This window comes from Saimiri boliviensis, chromosome 13 (assembly GCF_048565385.1).
Source record: "Saimiri boliviensis isolate mSaiBol1 chromosome 13, mSaiBol1.pri, whole genome shotgun sequence".
Taxonomy (NCBI): Eukaryota; Metazoa; Chordata; class Mammalia; order Primates; family Cebidae; genus Saimiri; species Saimiri boliviensis.
In genome coordinates, this window is record NC_133461.1 from 103,071,755 (window position 1) to 103,086,144 (window position 14,390).

The 14,390-nt window shown below is 44.9% G+C and overlaps 1 protein-coding gene across 5 annotated transcripts in view; it reads right to left on the minus strand.

Annotated features, from left to right (window-relative positions):
* Positions 1-14,390, minus strand: part of NUGGC (nuclear GTPase, germinal center associated) — a 75,721-nt gene that overhangs the window by 23,117 nt on the left and 38,214 nt on the right. For all 5 annotated transcript variants that reach the window (XM_074384104.1, XM_074384102.1, XM_074384103.1 and 2 more), the window contains exons 11-13: positions 14,108-14,197; positions 5,396-5,501; positions 3,402-3,535 (exon numbers count right to left, since the gene is read on the minus strand). In XM_074384104.1, the coding sequence (XP_074240205.1) occupies positions 3,402-3,535; positions 5,396-5,501; positions 14,108-14,197 (330 nt within the window). The remainder of the gene's footprint in view (positions 1-3,401; positions 3,536-5,395; positions 5,502-14,107; positions 14,198-14,390) is intronic.

A 14,390-nucleotide genomic window follows, 5' to 3' on the forward strand; every position in this document is an offset into this window, starting at 1 on the left:
TCCAGCCTGGGCAACAAGAGCAAGACTCCTTCTCAAAAAAAAAAAAAAAAAAATCTCTGTAAATTACCCAGTCTTGCTTATGTCTATATAAGCAGCATGAAACCAGACGAATACAATGGCAAACTGGGAACTCGCAGCCTTGTTCCCTGCCTGGGAGCCTTAGCGGACCCCACAGTGTCTGGAGCAGACAGAGCCACACTCCCCAGCTTGGCCCTTAAGGCACTTCATAGCCAGAACTCACCCCACCTCGCCAGCACCACCACCTGTTTGCCCAACATGTCCTGCCAAGTAGCTACCCCTGGACTTGCTGCCATTCCCCAAACATGCTGTCCATCTTGTGCCCTCTGGGCCTTGCTGATTTCATCTTTGTTACTTCAGAGACAAAGCTCAAAAGTCCTTCCCATGAGGCACCTTCCCTGAGTCCCCAGGTAGAGGTGGGGCTCCCTGTCCTGTGCTCCCACCACAGTTCCCACCGTCCTGCGCCACAGTGTGTCTCCTGTCGTATGATGTCTCTCTCTTGTTCCGTATGTCTCCTTCCCTGGATAGGAACTTGCCAGAGCAAAAGGCTACTAGGCATTCATGCTCCTTTATTCCAGGGCATAGCACAGACAGCAAAACCCATAGACACCTGGGGGTTGAATGAGTGGCCCAGAGAAACTGCTAGATAATTCAGGCTTTTAAATTCTACGCCAAATAGACAGAAGTAGCTCTGAAATTGATGTGTGACCTGATATAGGTGATTTAACTTCTCTGGTTCTCAACTGTATCATCTTTACAGTAAGTGAATTGGGTTGAATCACCTTGAAAACAACCCCCCTCTGAAACTCTGTGAATCTTGGAGTAAATCAGTTTTAGAATGTATGGAGACTGTGTAGCATTTGGTACACTCTGGGAACTTTCCTCATTCTCACCATTAAGAATTCTACAAGGCATATTTTTCCCCAGGGCATCCTTCAGATTCTTTTGAATTTGTGGTGTCGCCAATTATGAAAATGAAAGAAGAAAGAAGTCATGGAAAGAAAAGCTATGGGCACGATTCTCACAATGCCTCACTCTTGATAAATGTCTGTTGAATAAACAAAAGAACGGTAAGAAAGGGAAGAGCTGAGAATATAAGAACAATAAGAAACAGAGAAGCTGGCACTTAGTATGAATAAATGCCGACTTCATTAGCCATTGAGATGTCATCATCAACTTACTATGGATTCTTAAAAAATAATGAGTGCTCACTTAAAATCACTAACTATTCAAACTCTAAATGTTGGGTTTCAGTGACCATCTTTGAAAAAAATAATCAGTCACACACAAAGTAGATTTGATTTTTCAGAATTCAAAGGGACTCACAAATTCTTGCCTTCCAACTTTCTATCAAAGAGCTGAGAGTAAGACCAATATCTAAGGCCAAGGAATTTTGAACAAAGTTGCCAGCAACTCCCTAACAGCTGTCACAGAAGTGCCAGCCAGCCCCTTGTCCTCTATTTTCCAGCACTTGGAGTCTGGCTCCAGAGGTGAATCTGAGCCCCTCTGAGTGCTGAACTTCCATATCAGCAAAGAAAAGCATGTGGGGCGAGCACTTCAGGCCTTGATGGCAAAATGCCTTGCCCTTATGTCTGTGAAATACACCAACCACACACAGCCCCAAATCAGATTTATTTTCCATCAGCACTTCCAAAAGCAATCTTGTGCTGTGCAGACAGACAGATTTCACCCTGAAGAGCTGTTTGGGGAAGCTGGAAGGTCAAACCCTTCACCAACAATTTCGGCGGACAAAAGTCAAATGAGAAAATCTCAGATTCCAAGAGTTTTGTTTTCTTTTCTTCTTGTACAACTAGACCAAAACGAGCCACAAGAAATATGGTTTTAAAAGACTGAATGTTGCTCTATATGTCCCTTTTATGCAGAAGAAAGGCCCCACACCACTAAAGACTTTATACTACCAAAGGCTCTGGGTGGCACTGCTTACTCCCACATGGAAGTCAGGTCTCGAGTATTTGCCTCCCTTGCCAACCTGCAGGGTCAGTCTCGGCCCACTTTCCCCATCTTCAGGACCAGCTCCCTGACCACTCACAGAGCCTTATTCATGTTCCTCTGCCCCTTCCCTGTTCTAGTATAACAAGAAGACAAACAACTGTGCACATCTGACGGGTGAAGGCAAGTGTCGAAATAGACGAAGAGCAACCAGATGACAACAGGCAGAGGCTGTTTATTCAGAGCTCACTACAGCAAGGGAGTCGGCCACCATCATTTGAATTTAGCAGAGACTCAAAAGCACGTAGAGGAGTGGAAAAGCTTCACGGTGGACAAAAAAGGCTTTAGGGGTGCCCTGATTGGAGGCTGTTGGCCTGGGGACACTAGAGATGGGCTGGCTGAAAGCAGAGAGGTCAATGTCGTTGGTTAGGCATACCAAACACATACCCTGATTGGTAGTAAGTTGGAAGCAGGGACAAAGATTAGGGAAGTTATTCATCAAGTCCCGGCCATCTGGTGCTGATTGTTACAGTTATTCTTCAGCCTCCTGGGTTGTTATTAGAGACAGCAGTTTAACATCCTGCAAGTCTGACTTACAGACAGAAGGGTTCCTGGGCTGTTTATTGTAGATAAGAGGTTGGTTTCTGGCAGGCTGCTACACGTTGTGGGTCAGAGATTTATTTTTACATGTGGTCCAGCCATTGTCTCTGTATATTCTATCTCTCATAAGGAGACAATACAGCTGGTGACTGATGACAGTAAGAGGACTTTTCCCCACCCCACCGAGTCTCTAATCTAGCAGATTATCCCTCTGATTTTAGGGTGAAAAAGAAATCATCCATAAAAGAGATAAATGTATCAATTGCTATGAGAAAAGTAATTGTAACTACTTGTTCAGAATGCCTGCATTCTTGCCGGGGAAGATAAGTATCAAAACTCTACTGAAAGTCCCTCCTAGCTTCTATCCTCTCCCGTTACTTTACTGTGCTCCTCTGAGCCTGAGATTCTGATAGCACCAGAGCACACAGGGCATCCAGAGACAGATGAAACATTCTGGGGCTGTATACATAAACACACCTCTCCAGGAAAACCAAAAAGAGTCTGCATTCCACTAGAAGCCAGCCAAATCACACCTGCCATCGCTTAAACACATTCCGCCTTGTTCAAGTCTCAGGAGGGAGGGAAAATACCTACTATTTTGACATTTTCCTCTCAGTCCATCTGCCTCAGGTAAAACAGTATTTCTTTCTCCTTTACCCAAATGTGATGATTTTAACCCTCTCATTATCTTTTTGTCCTCTCAGACTCTCTGAACTTTGTATATTCCTTTAATAGGAAAAGCAAAAAAATATCGTAAGTGAATTCTCTAACTTGGTGAAAGGAAATGTTCTGCTCAAGTGGGAGAGAATACAAAAGCCCAGTGTCTTCCATACCGGCAGCTTCTGCGTGGAGTTGAAACTATCCGTGAGGAGCAACAGGCCAAAGGCTTCGGTCACATACTTGGTCACTGTCCTCTTCTTCTTGACCAAGAGACTTTTCCTGATGTCTTCTCTTAACTTAGGGATTTCTGGAAGTCACAGGCAGCACAAACCATTGTAAAAGGCCAGAAGTGTGTGGTCAAGAGAATCCGTAAAAGTTGAACCATGAAGATGGCAGTCTGAATGAACTGGAGATGAGATCCCCAGTGGGCTGGACACCTACAGAAGCAACCTCTCTGAAATGCACTTTTCCCACGTCTAGGATCAATGACTGATGAATGGTAGATCAACAGTATTGCATATTCATTTTATTTAGCTGTATAAAGAAAGCTACATGGAAAATACAGGCTGGTTGAAAACCCAGGCTCTTTCCTTTGGACACCTATCACCTGCAGAGGTAAACCAAAATGTTCACAATTCTAGAATCTCAGCCCTTCGCTCCCCCTAGATTTTTCTATCTATGGCAACTAACCATTAGCACCACAAGAGCCCATGCTTGCTATAGAAAGAAACAAGAACCTCTGACATGCGTGTCACATCCTACTCGTTGTGAGTCACAAGAAAATAGAGGCCACTCTACCTTTTCCCCATTATTCTTATATGTGGCAATGTCTCTATATTATATTCCTTCCAGATACCATGCTAATTTTTTTTTTTTTTTTTTTTTTTTTTGAGATGGAGTCTCATTCTGTCGCCAGGCTGGAGTGCAGTGGTGTGATCTCAGCTCCCTGCAACCTACGCCTCCCAGGTTCAAGCAATTCTCCTGACTCAGCCTCCCAAGTAGCTGGGACTACAGGGGCGCCACCATGCACAGCTAATTTTTGTATTTTTAGTAAAGATGGGGTTTTACCATGTTGGCCAGGATGGTCTCAATCTCTTGACCTCATGATCCACCCATCTTCGCCTCCCAAAATGCTGGGATTATAGGCAGGAGCCACTGTGCCCAGCCAATTTTGTCTTTTATACCCTTAATCAAGCAGTTCCCCCATTTCTGGGAACATTTCACAGCTTCTGCTCCCTAACTTCCAGTCACATATCTACACATCTAGTAAAATGCATGCCCACTGCAAGCCACATCAAGTTCAGACGAGAGTGCAGTCCTGACCCTGCCTGCTCACCCTTTCCACTGAGCATCTAATGCACAGGGAGCTAGCTGTAGATTCTCTGGGCTTCTACTGCACTCACAGTCAGCAACAACTAATTAAGGCTTATTTTCACATCAATTTTTGCACTTGAGTTAGTATTAGCTCCTTATCCAGATTTCAAGTTCTGCGAAGAGTTATGCCTTATGCTTTCCCTGCCTCGCAGACAAAATATATAATAGTCGCTCAGAAAATAATTCTAATGCCTGTAGCTGGGTGGGAGACGACTAAGGAAATGATAACCCAATTATTAGTTTTTGGTTTTTTGTTTTGTTTTGTTTTTCTGAGACAGAGTTTCGCTCTTGTTGCCCAGGCTGGAGTGCAATGGCACGATCTTGGCTCACTGCAACCTCTGCCTCCTGGGTTCAAGCAATTCTCCTGCCTCAGCCTCCCAAGTAGCTGAGATTATAGGCGCTCACCACCATGCCCAGCTAATTTTCTATTTTTAGTAGAGAGAGGTTTTGCCATGTTGATCAGGCTGGTCTTGAACTCCTGACCTCAGGCGATCAACCCACCTTGGCCTCCCAAAGTGCTGGGTTTACAGGCATGAGCCACTACACCCAGCAATCCAATTATTTGACCTCTGCCAACCCACAGTAAGATTTGGAGGCAAGAGGAATTGTGGTCTCTGGCACCACAACAATGCAGAGAGGAAAATAATCTTTATTTGCGATTGGTATTGAAGCTGAGGCAAGTTGGCAAAAAAAAAATGTTTGTGAGGCACAAGAAGTTCTAGAGAAGAAAATTCAAAGTGCCAAACTTGATCTTGAGAATTTTAATGATGGAGATTAAAAAAACATAAATTACCAGTTTCCTCTTCAGTGAGGAGAGCCTGCTGCCAGTACTCCTGGGCGCTGACTGTATACACCAGATCTGAGGCTTCCAGAACCTTGAAGTCAGCCGGCAGTTTTCTCTGAAGTGAAAGAGTCACACAGAAAACAGAATAACTCAAACCACGCAAAGGAAATCATGCCCAGGAAATCATGCACAAGAGCCTTCAGCCAATTTCAGCTCATTCACTTCCAGTTCTCCATGAGCCCCACTGGGAACAGACAACACTCTAAATGCCTGGTGTTGCCATCTGTCCACTCCTACCAAGGTCAGAAGTTATGAGAAACTGCTGCATAGAAACTATCGTCTTGGGAGTTAATATCAATTTTAGAAGAAAAAGTGTAGCGACAATAGATGAAGGGCGTATCTCAATGTTCAGAGGGTGAATAATACCAGGATCCCTTCGCGAAAAAGCAGCACGTCTCTGGAATGGGCACTGGTGTGCCGCAGCCGGCTTGTGCCAGCTCCTGAAAGACGACAGCACACGTCCCTTCCCTACTCTGCATTCAGTGACGTCACACTGGTAGCTTGAAATTGACAATGGTGGGACTGTCTCAGTCCTGAATCGCAAACCGATAACCCAAATCTATAATCACGTTGTAATCCCCAATCTTCAACCACATAATTTCAGCTGACATGTGAGCACAGCTTGTCAATACTAAGAGGCACATTTTCCCCCATTTAATATTTCTGAAATTGAGAGGCATTTTGCAACTGTGGTAGGCCAGGTGGCAGCCACAAGGTGGTTGTCACTACCTGCATGTTAAGGGCTGCAATGTATCCCTTTCCAAAATTCACATTCAGGTCCTAACCACAGGAATTGGCAAAATGTATACATCTGCCTTTTGGGTTTTTTTTGTTTTGGGGCACTTTTTTTCTTTTGACACAGAGTCAGCTCTGTCACCAGGCTGGAGTGTAATGGCCCGACCTTGGCTCACTGCAACCTCCACCTCCCAGGTTCAAGCAATTCTTCTGCCTCAGCCTCCTGAGTAGCTGGGATTACAGGAACATACTGCCACGCCCAGCAATTTTTGTGTTTTTAGTAGAGATGGGGTTTCACCATGTTGGCCAGGATGGTCCCAATCTCCTGACCTTGTGATCCACCCACCTTGGCCTCCCAAAGAGCTAGGGTTACAGGCAGGAGCCACCGTGCTCAACCGGGATTTTTTTTTTTTTTTTAACAAAGAACTCGTTATTAAACATTTACAAGCACAACACAACAAACTGGGCTAAGATCCTATAAAAGCAACAGTTGCTTAGCCAAGCAGTTAGTGATATATTTCAAATCATAAACATTTTAATGCTGACTCATGTTGAAACAAATTATAATATTAAAGGTCAAGCAGTTAAGAATTACTTGACAAAGTCTTTTTTGGTGCTTAGAAAAATATTATCATGGAGAATTGTACTAGCATTACACAGAAATTGTATTCCACATTCTTTCATTCTTTTCACTTAGAAAGAGAAAAAACATTCACATGTAGAATGTGTATGTGCTTATGTGAGTATTTGAGGGAGGTAGAAAACAGTGGAGAGTTATAAATCTCTTCCTGATGCAAAGATAGAAAAGAGCTGAGTGAGCAGAGGCCCTGCAGTCCACTGGGACTGGTGAGAAGCTGTGTCCCTGGCAAGCCATAAGCACCTGTAGCTAAGACTGGAATACAGCTATCTGTGTAGACTGCCAGAAGCCCACTCCCACCCGCCCCTTATAGAGTCAGCTGATGTTGTACAAACGATCTGCTGAGATTTTGCTTAGACAGAGTTTTCACTCTAGGAAAAAGTTGAGGGAAAGCTGAAACTATTTTTCTACTGGGAGATGAAATTAATGTAGAATTAAATTTAAGGAGGGTTTTTAAACAGTTCCAAGAAAGAAGTGTGCTTAGCTGCGTCTAGATGTTTGCATTATTTAAAATCTGAACCTAAATCTTGTATAACTTTTCTAAAAATTATTGAAGATTAGTTAACATTTATGCTTTTTAATTGCAGTAAAAACAAATGTTTTTCTAGTGTCAGTGAAGTGACTCTAGCATAACGGGTTCATATTATTGCATAAGAGAAGCAGGAACAGTTACAGCTGGAGGGTAGAATCCAAGATGGTAGCAGGTATCCATCAAATTATGCCACAGAAAGAGTAGACACTGTTGTCATTTAAACACATGGCTTGTCATAATAAAACGTTACACAATATATTCAAGTTTGTAGAAAGATATTGTATATGAGATGACGTGGAAGCTGAAACCAGAAGGGAAGCCAGGTGTGGCGGCTCGCACCTGTAATCCCAACACTTTGGAAGGCAGAGGCAGGTGGATCACCTGAGGTCAGGAGTTCGAGACCAGCTTGGTCAACATGGTGAAACCCCATCTCTACTAAAAATACAAAAAATTAACCAGGCATGGAGGCCACACCTGAAATCCCACCTACTTGGGAGGCTGAGGCAGGAGAATGGCTTGAACCTGGGAGGCACAGGTTGCAGTGAGCCAAGACCACACCACTGCACTCCAGCCTGAGAAGCAGAACCAGACTACATCTCAAAGAAAAAAAAAATCATGACTCAATTTTTTAAAATCTACCTGAATTCAGTAACATAAATCATGACCCATTTTTTCAAATCTACCTTTTCTAGCTTTGTCATGAACACTATGTTGCAGTGATGTTGCTGTGCCACTGTCTTACTTGTATAAAATAATTTGATCTGTACCCCTAGCACTCTTTCATTGTGGTTGTTGTTGTTAGAGATAGGGTCTCTCTCTATTGCCCAGCGTGGTCTTGAACTCCTGGCCTCGAACGATCCTTCCACCTCTGCCTCCCAAATTGCTGAAATTACAGGTGTGAGCCACCGCTTCAGGCCCAATTTTTATTATTTTTAATATTATTCTCACTAAAAGAAACCCCAGATTCCTGGAGAGTAGTTGGTCCATGTCTTGGGGTAGGGAAAAATAAAGTGGACCTGAGTATCTTGTTGTGGCTACACGGCAAGAATGTTTTTTGAATGCTGACGGGAGTAATGCTAAACAGAGCCAGTTTAAAGGGCTCCCAGTAGCCAAAAAGTGACACACTAAGCATCAGAAAGAACACAATAGTTCTCATTATGATCCTAAAACTGAGTACATAAAATAAGGTATGTTAAAGTAAAGGCATTCACCAGCTCAAACAATATGCCTGAGACTGTCAAATTTCCATCTGTAGCCAGGTGCAGTGGCTCACGCCTGATATCCCAGCACTTTGGGAGGCCGAGGACGGCGGATCATGAGTGCGGGAGTTCAAGACCAGTATGGCCAATATGGCGAAATCCCGTCTCTACTAAAAATACAAGAATTAGCCAGGCATGGTGGTGCACTCCTGTGGTACCAGCTACTTGTGAGGCTGAGGCAAGAGAATTGCTTGAACCCAGAAGGCAGAGGTTGCAGTGAGCCAAGAATGTGCCAATGCACTCCAAACTGGGCTACGGAGCAAGACACCATTAAAAATTTTTAAAAAGAAATTTTCAGTCTGTAAATTCCACTTGCGCATGTCCTGAAAGTTTACCTAACTTATTGAAAAGAATGTTAACAGTCTTTGCAGGGGCACAAAAATCCCATCCGGTCAAATCAGGCAGTAAAACTTTGTGAATTAGGTTAGAATAAAAAGTTGTGTGAGAGTTGATAGTAAAAACTGGGTCAAGGCAAAATTTAAGGGAAGGTCAAGTGAACCATAACATACCAGGTAATACGAAAAGGTGTGGAGCTGGAATGCCGCGTTACTATGGGATGGGGCCCGAATCACGCATCTCGGAAGGATCCGAGTGCCCGTGTCTCAGCTCTGAATCTCAAACTAATAACCCAAATCCATAACCATATCGGGATGCCCCACCTTCAACCAAAGAATTTCAGCTGACGAGTGACCACAGCTTATCAGTACTAAGAGGTACATTGCTGCCCTGTTTCGCTTCCGAAATGGAGATGCATCTTGCAACCGCTCTAGGCCAGGTGGCAGTCACGAAGTGGGTGTCACTGCCTGCGTGTTATGGGCGGAAATGTATCCCCACCAAAATTCACATGTTGAGGTCCTAATCTCCGCTACCTCAAAACGTGTCCTTACCTGGCAACTGGGTCATTGAGGACGGCATGCGTTAAGCTGAAGTCACATTGAAAGAGGGTGAGCCCCAATCCGATGTGACTGGTGTCTTTTAAAACAGGAAATTGGGATGCAGAGACACACACGAGGAGAATGCCGTAAAGACTGGAGTGTGCCCCCACAAGCCAGGAATTCTCAGACGCAAGGAGAGAGACCTGGAACAGATCCTCCCCGCACCTCCACGGGGAGCACAGCTCTGCGAACACCTTGACTTTGGAGACTTCCAGCCTCCAGAACTGGGAAAGAATCATTTTCTGTTGTAAGGCCGCTTGCCTCGCCAGGCGCTCGGACACACCCACCCATCTCTGCGCCGGAAATCGACGTCACATCTCTGCGCCCAGAACCTACCGCAGGAGCACATGCTCTCCTGGAAGGATCCGGCCAATGTAACCCAAGCCGGATCCTGTATTAGGGAAATCCCGCCCCACAATCTACCTACCAATAGCAGCTTGCCCCATCCACGTCCGGCTCCCCCAACAACCAATCAGAGCACCCTGCTCCTCCTCGCTCGCTATAGCTAAAAACACCCTAAGCCTTAGGAAGTCAGCTCGACTTCTGTGGCCCCCCTTTCCCGGACCATAGAACCTCGCCAGGGAGCTGAATAAATTGGAATTTAATTGTTCTTATACTGGCCTCAGTTTCCTCATTTTAAACTCGGCAATAACCCTTACACCAGGCTAATCAGCTGTGGTGCTTGGAAGGTTCATACACCGCCCATGGGCGAACTTGGTCACAGCTGTTCACGTTGCCCTTCCTTCTAACAAATTGTATGCATTGCTTAATTGCCATTTAATATGTCTTCTAAAAGATTATGTTGGCCGGGCGCGGTGGCTCAAGCCTGTAATCCCAGCACTTTGGGAGGCCAAGGCGGGTGGATCACGAGGTCGAGAGATCAAGACCATCCTGGTCAACATGGTGAAACCCCCGTCTCTACTAAAAATACAAAAAATTAGCTGGGCGTGGTGGCACGTGCCTGTAATCCCAGTTACTCAGGAGGCTGAGGCAGGAGAATTGCCTGAACCCAGGAGGCGGAGGTTGCGGTGAGCCAAGATCGTGCCATTGCACTCCAGCCTGGGTAACAAGAGCGAAACTCCGTCACAAAAAAAAAAAAAAAAGATTATGTTATGATTCAGCACTGAAAATTTAGCGTTTTCCAGGCCTTTCGTGGAAATGGAAACGTGGGGCGTGTATTTGATATTAGTGAAAAAAATGTGCGTGGTTGGTGGATTAGACAGTAGTTCCAGATTTTCTTGCAAAGCAACACCTAAGTGCTTCATGGGACCTAGGAAAGGCAGATGTCCACGTGTAGATGAAGCTGGGCTGTGTTTTGATACTGAAGCATGCACAGACTGACTGCCTATCACATGCTCCACACACACAGAAAAAGTGCTGAGATGGAAACTCAAAGAATGCCTTATAAGGAACTTGAGTTTCATGTTTTCTGTCATTACAACTAAATTTGCTCCAAGGCCAAGTGCTATGGCTCACACCTGTAATCTCACAGCTCAGTGCTTTGGGACACCCAAGCAGGAGAATTGCTTGAGCCCAGGAATCAGAGACCAGCCTGGGCAACATAACCTGTCTCTACAAAAAAATCACAACATTAGCTGGATGCGGTGGTGCATGCCGGTAGTTTTAGCTACTTGGGAGGCTAGGAGGAGACAGAAGGATCAGTTTAGCCTAAGAATTCAAGGTTGCAGCGAGCTATAATTGCACCACTGCACTCCAGCCTGGGTGACAGAGTGAGACCCGTCTCAAAAAAAAAAAAAAAAAAAAATGCTCCAAATGACGGCATGTAGCACAAATAAAGGTTTCACAATAATTCAAACTGAAATAAAGTGAAATAAACCTTGCTGTAGGAGGTGTGGGTTGGAGCCTCAAAGAACTTGCACCAAACAGTAACAGCTGTAGCAACCCTGCAGGCTGGTGTATCTCTGCCCAGGCCCTAACGTACACAAACCAATTCGGCACGCTTATTGGCAATCAACACAGTTGTGAATTGTGTGTTGAAGTATTCTATGTTTCCATTTCCAGGGATAATATGATTAGGCACCCATACAATACATATTTCTTTAATGCCAACAAGAACAATTCAGGAGACTAAGACCAGCTTGACTAAGTTTTGCTTCATTAAAACTGGCATTCAAGAATTGCCTGGTAGAAGATTTGGCTTAAGTATGAGGCCTAATGTCACGGCACAGCACTAGAAACAAAAGCTTTGAAATTTTCAATTCTGCATTGTACAACAGATGTTTTCTGTATCAATATTAATGAAGGTAAAATACAGAAATTGAATATAGAGCTGGACATCAGCCAAATGTTTTTACTATTGAATCCAATACCAAAGATTTCATTTCAGCCAAACATATCATCATCACATTGTACTTACTCTGATACATCCCTCATGTTGTTTTGTTTATATTTTGCCTTAAACTTGGTTTTAGTTTTATAGATGTATAAGACTATCATAGGCCGGGCACGGTGGCTCATGCCTGTAATCCCAATACTTTGGGAGGCCAAGGCAGGTGGATCACCTGAGGTCAGGAGATCGAGATTAGCCTGGTTAACATGGTGAAACCCCATTTCCACTAAAAACACAAAAATTAGCTGGGCATAGTGGTGGGCACCTGTAATCCTAGCTACTCGGGAGGCTGAGGCAGGAGAATAGCTTGAACCAGGCAGGCAGAGGTTGCAGTGAGCTGAGATTGCACCACTGCACTCCAGCCTGGGTGACAGAGCAAGATTCTGTCTCAAAAAAAAAGAGAAAAAAAAAGGGCAGTCATGGTGACTCACGCATTTAATCCCAGCACATTGGGAGGCTGAGGTGGGAGGTACCCGAGGTCAGGAGTTTGAGGCCAGCCTGACCAACATGGTGAAACCCCGTCTCTATTAAAAATACAAAAATTCACTGGTTGTGGTGGCGGGTGCCTGTATTCCCGGCTACTCAAGAGGCTGAGGCAGGAGAATCGCTTGAACCCAGAAGGTGGAGGTTGCAGTGAGCCGAGATCAAGCCACTACACTTCAGCCTTAGCAACAGTGCGAGAGTCCATCTCAAAAGAAAAGGGAAAACAGACTATTCTGGTAAAGAGTTGTATATTTGTACCTATTTTAGTGACAAAATAGCAAAAAATAAGAAAACACTAAGTGCAGTTCGGGCCTTATTCCTGTCCACACCCTCTCACACTCCCTCTCTGCGCCTTTCCAAGCAACTCGCCTGTCATTCACCGAGCACAGCAGCCTCTATCACTGGTGTTCTTGCTTCTGCCTCAAAAGTGCCTGCTCAACTTTTTCACCGTACTAAAGACTACAGGTTCTTTAAAATTCTCATCAGCAGAGCACTGTGGTCCCTGCCGACCTGTAGTCACAGCTACATGGGAGGCTGAGGCAGAAGGATCACTTCAGCTCATTCTCCTGCCTCAGCCTCCCCAGTAGCCAGGATTACAAATACCCGCCACCAAGCCCAGCTAATTTTTATATTTTTAGTGGATATGGGGTTTCACCATGTTGGTCAGCCCAGGAGTTCGAGACCAGCCTGGGCAACATAGTAAAATCCCTGTCTTTAAAAATCACAGTAATAAAATTGACCGGGCATGGTGGCTCACACCTGTAATCCCAGCACTTTGGAAGCCTGATGCGGTCCAATCACCTGAGGTCAGGAGTTCAAGACCAGCCTGGTCAACGTGGTAAAACCCCATCTCTACTAAAAATACAAAAATTAGCTGGGCATGGTGGCATGTGCCTGTAATCCCAGCTACTCAGGAGGCTGAGACAGGAGAATTGCTTGAACCCAGAAGACGGAGGCTGCAATGAGCCAAGATTGTGCCACTGCACTCCAGCCTGGGTGACAGAGTGAGATTCAGTCTTAAAAAGTAATAATAATAAAATAAAATTCTGCTCAGAGGCTGCATTTCCCTTGAACACCTCCCTAGTCCCGTCTCCCCTGTCACCAGTGTGACCTGGCATCTTTCCTCCATGTCCCGCAGCACTCCAGAATTCCTCCCTGTATGGAGACCCCAGACTCTCCTGGGCCTATGCCTCAGTGGCCCACATGTTCATTCGACCCTTCCTACAAGCACAGGAGATAGGAATTATCATCTCCGCACTTTAAGAATGAGAAAATGGAGCCTTAGAGAGGTAACCGAAGCAGTGGAACTGAGTTAAACCCAAACTGTCTACTCCAGGTCAGTAATCCCAGCACTTTGGGAGGTCAAGGCAGGTGGATCACTTGAGTCCAGGAGTTTGAGACTGCCCTGGACAACATAGTGTAATTCGATCTCTACAAAAACTATAAAAATTAGCCAGACATGGTGGTGCATGCCTATAGTCCCAGCTGAGAGGCTGAGGTGGGAGGATCTCTTGAGCCTGAGAGGCAGAGGTTACAGTGAGCTGAGATCATACCACACCACTGCACTCTAGCCTGGCCAACAGAGTGAGAACCCCCCTCTGAAAAACAAAACAAAACAGTCTGTTCCACAGCTTTTGCCCTTGCAACTACACAATACCAGGTATATGTTTGCTTCCCAAAATCTGGTTGCTTGGATACAGAAAAACACATAAGGAAACCTGTTAACTCACCTCCAGTTTTTCCTTGAGAATTCTAGTCCTCTGTAGTTTTATCATTTCATTTCTTTCTAAAACAGCCTCTCGCTGACTCTGAATAGCTTGCTAGGTTGTGAGAGGAAACAGAAGCATGCAGAGAGCAGCGTTATCAACAGTGATGAGATGGTAAGACGCACGTGTTTTTGGCAGATCTTCATTTGGTCCAGACAGTCAAATATGCAGGTACTGTATCAGAATTATATACAGTTGACCCTTGGACAACACAGGTTTGAACTGCGTGGGTCCACTTATACGTGGA